This window comes from Ceratosolen solmsi, unplaced genomic scaffold (genome assembly GCF_000503995.2).
Source record: "Ceratosolen solmsi marchali unplaced genomic scaffold, CerSol_1.0 scaffold7, whole genome shotgun sequence".
In the NCBI taxonomy this organism is placed as follows: Eukaryota; Metazoa; Arthropoda; class Insecta; order Hymenoptera; family Agaonidae; genus Ceratosolen; species Ceratosolen solmsi.
This window is the reverse complement of record NW_011948413.1, coordinates 3,297,410-3,312,120: the sequence shown is the minus strand read 5'-3', so window position 1 is coordinate 3,312,120 and position 14,711 is coordinate 3,297,410. Positions and strand designations below refer to the sequence as shown.

The 14,711-nt window shown below is 24.2% G+C and overlaps 1 protein-coding gene across 1 annotated transcript in view; it reads right to left on the bottom strand.

Annotated features, from left to right (window-relative positions):
- Positions 1 to 2,214: 2,214 nt before the first annotated feature.
- The window catches only part of LOC105367624 (uncharacterized), a 127,616-nt gene continuing 115,119 nt past the window's right edge, over positions 2,215 to 14,711 (bottom strand). Inside the window, exons 32-45 of the mRNA XM_011506392.1 lie at positions 14,122 to 14,332; positions 10,711 to 10,801; positions 10,441 to 10,637; positions 10,199 to 10,293; positions 9,248 to 9,317; positions 9,125 to 9,169; positions 8,921 to 9,022; positions 8,449 to 8,520; positions 8,000 to 8,123; positions 7,722 to 7,879; positions 7,082 to 7,240; positions 6,849 to 6,983; positions 5,640 to 5,807; positions 2,215 to 2,291 (exon numbers count right to left, since the gene is read on the bottom strand). Of these exons, the coding sequence (XP_011504694.1) occupies positions 5,643 to 5,807; positions 6,849 to 6,983; positions 7,082 to 7,240; positions 7,722 to 7,879; positions 8,000 to 8,123; positions 8,449 to 8,520; positions 8,921 to 9,022; positions 9,125 to 9,169; positions 9,248 to 9,317; positions 10,199 to 10,293; positions 10,441 to 10,637; positions 10,711 to 10,801; positions 14,122 to 14,332 (1,624 nt within the window). The 3' untranslated portion in view covers positions 2,215 to 2,291; positions 5,640 to 5,642. The remainder of the gene's footprint in view (positions 2,292 to 5,639; positions 5,808 to 6,848; positions 6,984 to 7,081; positions 7,241 to 7,721; positions 7,880 to 7,999; positions 8,124 to 8,448; positions 8,521 to 8,920; positions 9,023 to 9,124; positions 9,170 to 9,247; positions 9,318 to 10,198; positions 10,294 to 10,440; positions 10,638 to 10,710; positions 10,802 to 14,121; positions 14,333 to 14,711) is intronic.

The window sequence follows — 14,711 nt, the reverse complement described above, 5'->3', positions numbered from 1 at the left end:
CTATACTCATCATGTGCAGATGAAAGAAATTACAATATATACATATTACCAATGTTTATATAAGATTTATAATAGTCATTTTATTCTTTCTTTCTTTAAGATAATTTTATTACTTATTTTTTTTTATTCAATTGTACAATATTCACAAATTTATGTACCTAAAACAAACATTTTAAATCAATTACAAAGAATTCTTTTACAATTTACATCATGTGATCTATCAATTAAAAAAATCCTTAAAATAAAATTCTTTGATAAATATAATCTTTACAATTACTATAATTTTATTTTTAAAAAATTTTAAATGCGAAATCTATTGTCAATTAAAATGAATGATTAATTAGAAAAATTATATTAATCAAAATATAATGGATAAAATCAGTTGTAAAATTGTCAGTAATCTCGTGATAATATATCAGTAAATTTTTCATGATTAATAACTTTAGATTTCAATGCTTTCTATATTATTTGGATGTGTGGCCACGATCTTCCAACAATAAAGTAATTACAGAATATTTACGGTACATGTTGTCGAGGAGTTCTGACTGACCATAAAGCTATCTATCTCTACTAAAAACTAGGCAGTCGGTTCTTTGCTCACTATTGCAACTTCTCTTTCTATACTTTTATATCCTGTCCAATCGATTGCTTTATATTCTTTCAGAAATCAACAGTTCAATCTATAAATGATTTTTAACATCAAATTGGAAATTTTCATGAAATCCATAAGGTCAAAATTAATAGAAAAGTATCGTGCATTTAATGATTTTAATTGTAAAATTGAATTTTTACCTTTTATTTTATTCATATGTAATTTTTTCTACACTGAGAATAAGCTTATAGAATTTTTGATAATGTATTTTCTTTTTAAATGAAAATTTTGTTTATCAATTTTCCATGATTACGAAATAATTACAAATATCATATATGACGAAATATGATTATTTTAATGGATCATACAATTTAAAATAATAAATGAATTTGGTCCCCTGTATTATTACAATATGTAAGAATCATAATAGTTCTCAGTGTATTTTTGTGGAATGTATATCTATTTTAAATGCAAACTTTTCATTGGATTTTCTATTGTGTTCAATTATCGTTATTCACTATGTATAATTTTTCTTTTAATTTAGTAATAAATAATTTTTAAATATAATTAACATACACTTTTATAATCGTCATTGTAATTATTGTAGAAAATGTAACAAGTATACTATACTATATATATTATTTAAAATATTTATGAAATGTATGTAAAGTCAAAAGCTAAGATGATTTTTTCTTAGGTTCTTTCGTTAAACTACTATTCGATTAACTTTTATAAACTTTGTAATTTCATATACATATTCGACAATTTTTTATTATAATTATTATATTTTCTAATGGTTTCTGAATCTTCTGAATTTATTGTTTCAATAAAATCGAAATTAATTTTAAACTTTTATGAACGATATTGTATAATTTCCATTTTATCATTTACATTAATTTTAATTGTTTTCTTTGCAATGTAAATAAATCTAGTAAATAACAAATAGCACATTTATAAATATTTTAGAATATGTGCACGTATTTAATTTTTTTTTTAATTATAGTAGCTATAATCACTTTTATTTATATAATTTTACTATAAGCCATATTGTTGCATTAAAAACTTTATTGATTTTAATGTTTTAGGTGTAACATCTGTGAATAAATTTATTTAATGTATTATATTAGTAGATTATTTTTTAAATGAATTTATCACTATAAATTGTAAAGATGTTTACATTATAGATTTTCTATATTACATTACGGACCACCAGAATTCAGTCATTTCCGATTAAATAGAATGTGCAGTATTCAGTTTTATTAATCATAATCATAGATGGGCAAATTATTAATATACCGTTCTTTTTCAATATATTTCTACATGTACAATGGTTCTAGTTAATAATTATATTTGCATTTATAATGAATAACTTTAATAACTTTAACGGCTTTTAACAAGGACTAAAATCCTATAGATATCTGAGACACTTTTTTGGTTTTTCTCACTCAACTTGTTTACTCTATATAGTTGAAAGTACTGGAAAAATAGTTAATTCATCCTGCACTTTGCAAAACATATGTTATAACTATTACAACTTTTTTCATTACCTTCATACTTTGATTTGATTTCAAAATATTATTATATTCTATTTAATAGATTTATATACAGTATTACACTAGAGTGACTGGTATTAATGTTATGCAGCTAATGCCATGATTCGTGGAATGGTATGCTGCCTTTGAGTTCCGCCTGCAGAACCCTATAAATTAATGAATAGTCAATTAATAAGTTTTTTAATTATTATAAAATTATTTAAAGTCATGTTCAATTTAATAAATGATCAGATTATTCTATCGAGATATGCATTTTATTAAAAATTCACGAAGCAATGTGTATATTACAATAGATATATAATCATCATCATCATTACTATTATTCGTATTGTTATTATTTCAATAAATCAATAAATATTTTTTATTATTTACGAAATAGAATATTTAAAATTATTATACTTATTATATAAAAATCACTCTTAAATAATTGATTACTAAACTTTAAGCTGACTATCGATTTTTTTATAAATAAAATAAATCGTAATAAATAAATAAAATAAGTCTATTTATTATAATATTCTTCACTATTGTGATTTTAGATTATCTAGCAAATTTTATGGGGAATATCTTAATTGCCGAATTCACGTACATGTTTCTATTCTACGTATATCTCTAGAGTTGAATGGAAGCCTTTTGTCAGACGATGTCAGTTAGTATAGATATAGAATAAGGAAAAATAATAAATAGAATAAATTATAAAAAATAGTAATATAGATAAAAGTTGAAATAAAAGAGAAAAATATTAAAAAAAAAAAAAAAAAAAAAAAAAAAAAATGGATAAATTAAGAATGTATTTGAATATAAAAATCTATAAAATATATATAAAATATATAAAAATATATAAAAAATTTATAAAAATATATAAAATATAGAAAAATATAGAAGAAATAGTATTTAAATATAAAAATCCGTTTCAAAAGAGAATTTTTTAAATGTTTGTAATTTTATTTGCATAAGTGCTCGTGTAATGTAAGGAGTAAGGAGGCTTGTTTGCGATCTAGGGAATAGTAGTTTACTCGGGTGCACAGGGGCTTTATGCAAATTCATAATTAGTCGAATCCTCGTTAGAAAGCGGGGCGCAGGGCGACGATTAGCGCTAACAATGGGAGTGCAGGTGGATTAAGAATGCGCTTACGTTTGTGATGGTAGGTGAAGTTTCACCGTTGCACGTACATACAAAATCACTGCAATGATTCAGATATGTTAAAAAGTAATGGCAATGCCGGTTCCAGTTGAAAAAAACAGACTTTTTAAAAATCTTACATTAGTGTCGGTACTATGCAAGTTTGGAAATTAATACATTGTGAGTTTCAAGTATTGAATTAGTTCCGTAATTGTTTTACTTTATTTTTAAAACAAGAATATTAATATGTAGTAGATTATTAGATATATCGGAATCTTAAATGAAAATAAATTTTATACATTTATTTCTAATAATAATAATATTATATGTTTTTAATTGTTATTAGTGATATGAAAATCTTTTAATATTTTTGTATTTTCTTTTTCATTTATATTTTAAATAATTACCTTGTTTTTTTATTATAATTGTTCTATTTTTTGAGTATTTCGGTTATTTTAAAAGTTATAATAATTTTAAATTATCGTTAATTGTGAAAATATCATAATATTGAATGAAAAAAATTTAATTAAGTAATTCATTTTTCATTTATTAATGATGCATGGATTATTGACATTTGACAGAGATACAGAGAATTCGAACATAAGTTTTAAATTTTTGTCCCAATTTTTGGTAAAGATTATTAAAAAACTTTAATGATTTATAATTCATAAGATAAACGATACAGATAAATTTTTATAGGTGACTGCGTAACTTATGTATAGAATTTTCAAAATCCATAATCGGCTAAGTTAATTGAATAAAATTTTTCTTCTTTATTTTTGGAATATGTAGGGATAATATATTTATGTTCTTTGAAATCATCAAAAGTTATTTACAGTGAAACTATTTACTTAAAAGCAAATTGAAAAATACAACAAACATTTCTAATCTATTAAAAACTCCATGAAAATTATTTTGAGTAAATTAATTTTATATAAATAATCTTATACTTGTATTTCAAATTAATAACTTTGTATGAGTAAGTTACTTCTAAAATTTATTTTCAGGAGTAATGCAATTGAATTGAAACTAATATTCGTTTGAAAAATTTAATTTTTAAAAGTTATATAATATATATTACAATATATATAATATAATAATTACTATAACATACAGGACATTTATAAATATATAACTCTAACAAATCCTAATGAAATTTATTAATAAATCCTGAAGAATATAATTTATTATATATTAATTAAATATAATGTTTTATTAATATAATGTTCAAAATTTTCTATTGTCTTATGTATATTACGAAAAGGTAGCGAGGCTCAATCAAACCAGTGATTGTTATAATTCATGATAATATATTATGACGTAAACATTTTATATAAGACTTTATAAAACAGTTATACAAATACCTATTTTTCAATACATGAAATTGGTCTTTTTATTTTTCTTGTTATTTAAATAAAAGACAAATTTAAAAAGTTTAAATTGTTTAATAACGTTATTATAGAAAACATTGTAAATCGGCGATTAATTATCATATTTTCAAAATCTGACTGAATCTTATAAATTGTATTATATCATTATGAAACTTAATTCTATTTAAAATTATTTAAATAATTATATATAGCTATTATTTCAAATCTTTAGATTAATAGATAATTCGCTCAATAATAACAATATTGTATTTAAAAATTTTACATCGCTTAATACGAAAATAATGTAATTAAATCATTTTTCTTAAATAAATCTGTGTATTGAATAATTAGACCAATGCAGTTATTAGCCTATAAAAATATCCCTACATGTTTATAAAATGAATAACTACGTATTAAATTTTTTTTCATACATTTTTGTATATAAAGATTTCATAGCATAAATTGCAGAGCACTTAAAGTAATAGAAGTTACATTTATAGAAAAAGTAAGGATACTCGACAATTATTTAAATGAAAGTTCATTTTTGAACCGAATATATTGTGTATTCTGACTATTTCATTTGGAGTTCGGTAAAGTGCGCTTCTTGAAGTGTATTTTCAGAATAACGTTATATTTAGTGTCGAAATCTCATAGTTATTTTTAACACAAAAACCCAAGATATGTAAACTTCCTCGTTAAGTTATCGTCACAATTGTTTATTATAACACATAATACCGCCATAAAAAGAAAACCGTCTCAACATTCGGTTTCCATGTCAATAACAAGATAATAGAGTGATGCTGAAAGGAACGGTGAAAAAATCCAAAGCCCCGATCCAATCACGCATAACGATTGTGCCATTTACGATAGACAGAGGCCCGATTTATGCGCTCCTTACATAAATGACGGCGGCTCTTTTGGTACGTCGCGGCTCCCGCTTCGCATGCCGCGGGAAAATTCCCCACCTGTGGGAAACCGCTCTCGCGCAGCCACGAACTCACCTGTCACTTGGACTTGTATCTGGCCAGCTTGAGCTGCACAGGATTGGAGACTTTCACGTGAAGTGCAATATCCTCGACTGGGGCCTCGCGCAGCTCCTGCCCACCGACGGCCACGATTCGGTCGCCCTTCACGATTTTTCCGCTTTCCGCAGCGCTGCCGCCAGCCACCTGCAAATACATTTTTTAGCCACAATCACGTTCTCTCTCGAGGTCACTAATGCGTAGCTTTATTACTGCGATTGTCTCTCAATGTTTCATGAACTTTCGTTAAAATTCTTCAATTTAACTTCTTGGAATTTTATATACCTACCATCTAGCTAATAATGTAGGTGAAAATTGCTTTTAGTATATAAATCTATAGATATATTAGATTAATTATATAAAGAATAGACATTTAGAAAAGCTTTTACAACTCCGATGTACTAAAAAAACTTGGAAAATATTTGATCTGTAATATTAGGAAACGATTACTTTTCGATTCTATATTTTTCGTTTGAAAATTAAGTAGTTGTTTATTAAAAAATAACATGTTTTACGCCAAATAATCACATAATTTTTCAAATTCGAATAAAATAATAAAATTAGCAAATAAGACATAAATTCATTTAACTGCATAATTCTAACGATGACGATATTTTTAATTTAACTGTTAAATGGTATAATTATGTTTAAAATTTTTATCAAGATAGAAGATACAATATAGACGAAAAACAATATAGACGAAATGATAATGACCATCGGAATTAGATGTACCACATACGTAAACGTAAACCTAGTCAAAATTGATGACGCGTAATGAGATGTTATTCAGCGTAAGTATGAATTTACCTGTATTACATATAAGTACTGACCGACACAATCTGAATATTTTAAGTCTAAATATAATTAACCACACGCACAAATAAATATTGAAGTAATATACAATTATTAATTTGAAAATAGACCATTAGTTTAAAATCTAAAATAATTCGAAATGTATAATAAGATTGATTGGAATTTTGTTAAAATGTTTATTGCTACTCTAATACCGTTATTTGTTCACTGTATTTAAAACCTGACATTATTATATGCATTATATTTAGCTTTCATGTGAAAGTTACTAAAATGAAAAGAAACTATAATTTTGTTACTTTATTGGAAATATTATGTAGAACACACTTTATTTTAAGAAAACATAAACAAGAAAATTTAAGAAAACTCATATCTTACCACTTCAGATACATAAGCGCCTTTACCACTTTTATATCCAATCAAACAAAGACCAGATCCTTTTCCGGACTTCTTCGTAAGCTCTATTTCAAACTCCTCGACCGCTTTCTCATCACGATGTACTATCATTATTATCTTGAAATTAAAAAAAAAAAAAAAAAAAAATGAAGAAAAATATTTCATCTTAATGCAATTGAATAGCAGGTAAATTAGTTTCGTAAATAAGTACTTACGGGTCCTTGAATAATTCTTAAAACAGTTTGATATGCCTTGTCTTGTTCCATCGATTTAAAACTTTCTTTATTAATATCAACAATACGATCACCAGGTTGAAGTCGACCGTCTTTGCCTGCTGCTCCATCTGGAAATACATCCAGAACGAACACCCCATTCTATAAAGTAAAAAGCATATCCAATGTAATAATTTATATTTACAATAGTAAATCTTTTAAATACGAATATAATTATTTCCCCGTTAATGTTTTTTGTAATTGTTTTGTAAAATGATTTAGAGTTACATTTTTATTTAATGTAAAGGCAAAAACATTTTTAAATCATAAGTTTTATTTAAATTTGATTATCTGTATAGTGAAACATAATTTGTAATATATAAACATTTATTAAAATATTAAAATATATATAACATGTTTTGAGATATTAATATTATCTTATATTTTATTAAACATACATAATCTATAATTAAACAACTGATATTCTTGTCTTGTTCTAAAAAAATTTGAATGTTATTTAATTATCCATATGAAACAATCTATTTTTTAAATTTAAATTCAATTAAAAAATAATTGGAAAAAATATTCAATTGTAAATGATATTAGATAGTATATATTACATAACATAATTCAGTAAACTTACAAGAGGTGTATCATTCCCTCCAACGACCGTAAAACCAATGGGCTTATCTTTATCCTTTGCAAATTCAATAGTTGTATCTTTATTATTATTTATTTTACAATCTTTAGGATCGGCAGGCGCTTCAGGCTCTTTTGGTTTTTCTGGTTCCTTTCCTACTTCTAAACAGTATGATAATTTGTTACGTATATGTAAAATATTATGTAAAATTTTTCACTTTTTATAATAACAATAATTTTTAAAAATACTTCAGCAATAGATAGACATACATAATTCATTACCTTTGGAAAGTTCTACAGGTTCTCCTCTAGCTTTTCGCTCTTCTTCCTCAGCCACTTTACTCTGATTAGGATTACATACTGTCAAAGTGACAACACCCTCGCTTTTTTTAAGTAGAGAAGTTGCCTGTAGTACAGAAGATACAATAATAACAACGTATAATAATAATCATAATAATAATAATAATAATAATAATAATAATAATAATAATAATAATAATAATAGTAATAATAATAATAATAATAATAATAATAATAATAAAATATGAAATACTATATCCAAGCCTGAATTAAATCATGAATTTTTATCATTCGTTTTTAAAAAAATATTAATAAATACAGTGTCCTCATTTAAAAATTATATTTATAGGTTTATGAATTTCTATATAGATGAATTGTATCGTTTGGCATAAATATAGTACAAAGTAAATTTTTAATTTATTATCAATTACTTCTTCATAAGTGGCTCCCATTACTGTATCCGAATTTACTGATAAAATCATGTCTCCTACATTTAAGCCAGCCTGAAAAGTAAATTATTTTATTAATTCCAAAATATAAATACATTCCTAAAATAAAAAAAAAACTATATATTTTTTTTGTTTATAACAAATTCACCGATCGTGAAAAGCAAAGACATTGGAAATAATGGAAAACGTTATAAATTGTGTGATAAGCATAATTCCATTCTGTAAGTTATATTTATAAACCAATATATTTGAAGCATTCAAATAATTCAGAATAATAACAGACAAGTAAAGGACATGAAAATATTTTATCAAAAAAAAGTTAATCTATAAAATATCTTAAATTTTAATAAAGAATTATATCTTGAGCAATATATTTATTACATAAAAATTAATGATTGATAAAAATCATTTAATGCTTGGTTAATAAGAATTACCGTATATAAATTATTCTTACTTGTTCTGCGGCACTTCCTACTTGAATATCAGAAACAAAGATTCCTTGACCAACTTCTGCGTGCTTTCCTTCTATTATCATTATTCCTAAGCCATATGTTCCCTATATAATATAAATAGAATAATGTAATGGGTGGTTCTGTTTGTTTATATTTTTAAAAATAGTATTAATAAATAACTTCCAAATATAGATAATGTATATTACCTTTTTTATCGGAAGTGTTCTAACACCCTTAAATTGACTGTAGTCCTGCATAAATAATATCAATATATTTTAAATATTAAAAGTGTTTATTTAATCAAAGCAAAATAATATAAATTTACTCACTTCACCGGCCAATGCTGTGGGAAATTGCAAAACTTGCTTAACGGCGCAATTCTCTATACCTGATGGTCTCCTAATATTTATTTGATAATATTTTTAATTTTTTGTTAGAAAATATAAAATTATCTACAAAAATGTAGTTTTTTGCAGTGTAATAAAACAATTAAACAAATCAAATTTATTTGAATGTTAGTATAACATTAATAAAAATAATATATAAAATTTGTTTAATAGAAATAAATTCTTTGCATTTTATACGTAATTTATATTAATATTACTGAATATTTAATTTATAGACTTGTTAATCAATGCTAATTTAATAAATATTAGAATAAATTTTATAGAATACGTACAATGAGCTACTTATGCATTTCTCTAATATAAATTAATTTATATAAAAGCCTCATTTATATTTCCTTTATTACGTTATAAATTATATATCAATAAGAGAAACACAAGTTGCCGCAGACAGGAAATAATAAAGTTAATAAATACTATTTAAAGCATGTTCTACCCATATAATTTTTTTAAAAAGTTGCTAGAAAAAACTTCCTTAACTTATTACGATGCCGTTTGGTATTACTGCAAGAGGTAAATTTTGTGATAATCGAACGAACAATACGATACGAGTTGTACATAGTTATAGCCAACGTTAAGTATTCTCATAACGTATTTCACGCTAAATGAACGTATATATGTATTATTGTTGACAAATGCGAGAAAGCGCATTCATTGCTCTTGTGTTTTGTTATATGACGCAAGGCCAAGGTCGACTTGGTATATCATACATTTGAAAATTGAAGAACCCGAAAACCTTTACTTTGTTCATAGTGATGTTGAAACGCACAGCCATTGTGTAAAACTAAAAAACCTCGATACAGTAATGTTGTGTTCGGCATATTTGTCTTTTTTCATTCTTTTTAAGAAATAGTGTGTGATCGTGATGAAATTTACCGAACGACGACGAGTTTGAATGTAGTGGCAGCCATTCCTTTAATCATTGAAGAAGCATTCAGGTGACACCTTCCTTGAAATACAGTTCCATTTACCTGAAATACATCCATAAAGTAAGCTTATTTAATATTCAATGAAGTAACTAAACAGTATTTATTTTATTTATTCATGAAGTATTACCTAAATAAGAAATTATTATTAAAAATAGAAAATAGATTTGGATTGATTGGCATTCAACATACCTCTAATAATTCATCTCCAACTTGAATCTCTCCATTTTTAAAAGCAACTCCACTTGGATTAAGACCACATATAAAAACAGCCATTTTATTTCTATCCTTATGGCCAGCTAATGATATACCTAAGCCGCGACGATCTTTTTCTAATTTTACCAAAAATACTGGTTTTTTCAAATTTCCATACTTTTTCTTTACTTTATCTATAAAAAAAATATATGCGTTAATAGATAGATTATATACAATTATAGTTAAACATAGGAAACGTATGTTTACGGGTTGTATAGCCGAATTCATCCTCTTCTTCAGGATCAGCAGCAATTTCTTCTTTCGATCGTTTCACGTTACCCGCACTTTTTCTCGAAATCTAAAATATTTATTATATTCATTATGAATTTAAATAAACTAATTATATATGTAATTTAATTAGACAAAATGTACATAACTATATGAAATAACTTAGATTAATATTCTCATTGACATAATTTGAAACTTTAGTATGCTTTTGAATCTTTGAAAGTGATACTAAGAAATTTTTTTTATCATATAATATAATAATATAAATTTACTAAATAAAAAAATAAAAGTACTTGAATTATTTCACAAATGATAATAGAAGTCAATGTATCTGATATAGCTCATACTTATAATATTATGTTTCTTTATAATATTATAAATTCTACAACTATAAATAAATTAAATTTTTAATTATTTGGCTAATATTTTTTGTTTAATTAAATGTAATTAATATATTTAAAACTACATTGAATCCTTGCAAAAACTTTGTTAAAATATCTAAACGAAACGCCTACGATAATGGATGCTACAATTAGTATTGAGTTCCAGAAATATTAGTATAGGCATTATTCTGTTGTTTCAGAATAGCATTAATTTATAAGAAAGGATTAACTACTAATAAGTATTAAGATAATATTATAAATTAAACAATAACACATAAAATGAGTAGTTCAAATCAAAATTTCAACGAGCAATTAAAAATTACGTTTATAATTACGTTAATAATTCAAATTATATTAATCAATTGTTTTGAATATTAAAAATATATTAATTTTCTTTAAAGAATTCACAGCTTCTTAAATATTTAAAATAGCTATTTAAATATTTGAATATTATTATTACATTAAATATATGAAATTTAGATTGATTTAACGAGTTAAAACATGTACATATATATAAAATAATTAGCTGTTACGAATAAAACTTATTACAATATCTATTAAATAATGAAAATTATATACAAAAATTATAATAAATAACTATCAAACCATATCTTTAATTAATATTAAATTTTAAACTACTGAGTGTCGAGTATTAAATATTAATAGTATTAAAAAGTTTTGAAATGTTTAAAGTATATTATGTTAATATATTCAGTTTATTATGCTGTAAAAATTTCAAATTGTAAAATTTTATAGTAGTTTTAATAAAAGTATATTTAATCTATAATAAAAGAATTAATTAACTAAAGCAATAATTTTTTGAAACGTTTAAACAGTTTTATTAAATGAAGAAGATAGGAGAAAAATAAAAATTTTTTAAAGAATGTTTTTAATTAGCTCTCGGTAGTATTATAATAAACTAAGAAGATGTAACATTAAGTTTCCTTTGAAAAAAAGGAAATTTAAAATAGTCAAGCTCCAGTGGCTTTTAACTTTATAATATGTTTCACTTCTTTCCGCTTAGAAAAGCGAGACAGAACGAGGAAACTGCTTGTCACTCAAAAAGCGAAACATGCATTTTCCAAGTATAGTGAAGTCCTACAATCGGAACATAAATATATGTTTTTGGCTTGGAAAAGTAAGCGAAGATACATTTTTATATAAAATATAGTAAATATACTTTAATGATTATTGAAGTATCAAATGTTTGTAAATACATAAAGCATCGAATCTAATTTAAATGTTATATTATCTAAATATTTAATAAATTTGAAAAATTTGTAAATAATATTATACTTATTAACAAGAATAATACCAATCGTTTAGTGTCTTCGACAACTATTTAATATTAAATGTGATAAGAATATATTTTCATCGAAAAATTTGTGCAATAATCGTATCAATCGATTGTAAGGCAATTGAAATGCAAGACGAGAAGGAAAATACGATTCCACACATATTCATTTATTATATCCGGACCCATGAATTCAGTCGCGATTATAGAATAAGAGTCTATAAAAATATTTATTAATAATATTAAGTTTAAATGAGATTTTTAATTTTATAAAAACAATTAGCTTCATAAGTTAATCTATATTAAAATTGATATGTAATGTAGAATTAATATATATAGATAAATAAAGCATCAGAGAATAATATTGCAATTATTATATAATTAGAATGTTATTTTATCCGTTCAACTATGTGAAACTTGAAATTCGAAAATATATATTTTAGAATTTAATATTCAGTATGACATGGCTTTACAATATAGAAAAATGTACCATATTTTATTATTTAAACTAAAATAAACATAAATTAATATATTTAATATTAAATTTTTTAATAATTTCAAAAGTAATATTTAATGTGTTGAACTTTTTTTTAAAGAAAAATAAAAATATTAACTAAGGAAGATTTGTATAAACGATATAATAACTTTAATATGATTATATATTCTCTTCTTTACAGTTATTAAGTCAGTTTTATGAAGCCTATAGTGGTGTATTAAAGTATCCGCCAAAAATTGATTGATTTAGTATTCATAATATCGTAAGCTAAAATATAATTAGAATTCTTTACAATATGTAATAAGTTTAATTTAACGATTTCTTTGTTTATGAATAATTAATATATCTATATTATTCATTTATCTATATTAAGTAGAAATATTATACGTATTTCAATGTGTATATACTGAATATGGAAATTGAAAGTTTAGTACGTATTATTTGTGCTTGCAAGTTTAGTATATATTGTTTGTGCTTACCGGGTTTGGTGCAGATTAGTTGTTATATTGCATTAATGAATCTTACTTTAAAGTAGTATATTTACTAATGCAACGATACATTCATTTAATAAAAATTTTTTTAATATTTTTCGTTTTACAAAACAATTCTTGAATTTATTTATGAATAAACTTTTCGAGATAACTTTGTAAAATAACTTAACATAATTAAAATAGTTTTAAGAAATATTGTTAAAAAGATGAACTTTATTCCATTATAATTAACATATATCATCGAAATCTATACCTTCCATTAAATTTGACAATTTTATTTTTTAATATGGGGTTTTGTAAATATATAGTTTTTAATAAATTGTACCAAACCTTTTTCTGAAGTCAAGATTGTAAATGTGTAGAATTAATAAATGAAAAGTTTATCAAATACATAATTATTTAATGTCTTCAATTTTTTCTTAATTGGACCTTGTTAATGACATGAGTTAATTTTATGACAAAAATGAGCCTCCAAATAAATAACTTATTTAAAATTTATATAAAGCAACTACTAAGTAATGCTATATTACCTACTAGCTAAATATTGTCTAACAGTACGTGCAAAATACAAATTTATAGTTCATTAGCAATGTAAACTAGTGTTTAACGCCTTATTTATTTGCATCTACATTGTAAAGTCTGTATTATTCATGCAGAGAAAGTACGGAAACGATAAAAGGAAGGTAGAGAAGGAAAAAGAAGGATGAAGCAAAGGCCTTGTCTTACCTCAACACCATTCTTTGTGTAAACATTTCCCTCCATATCTCGAGTATCCTCTTCATCCTCGGAGCTTTCGCCGGATGAATACTTGTTCTTCAACGGCTCGGGAGCTTCAGGCTTGAGCTTTTCTTCGGGTTCTTCGCTTACCTCGCGTAATATTCCGGTATTTATGGGCGGCGACGGTGCTCTCTTACGCATCGACTTCTTCATCGATGACCTGAAATGTCAAGAGCGTAGGAGGTTTTTTCATGCTAAATTTTAATCTTCCATGAAGTATCATCACTCACGCTAATCAACTTTTCATTTAAATCGATATGGAATTGCTTTCAGCGAAAGTTATGAAAAATAGCACAAATAAACAAAATTATGTTAATAAAACCCGGATTTTTTTTGTACGTTATTGTAAATTATTGCTTAGTTTGTATTCTTAATACACGTTATAATGTTATAAATACGTATTTAAAGCTTAGTATAAAATTAACATATTCGGTGAGTAATGTATTTTGAGTTTCTAATAGAAAAATACTTGCAATAGAAATATATAAATTTCAGTGTTTTTCTTATAAATATTATTAATAAATGTGGAAATTTATTTT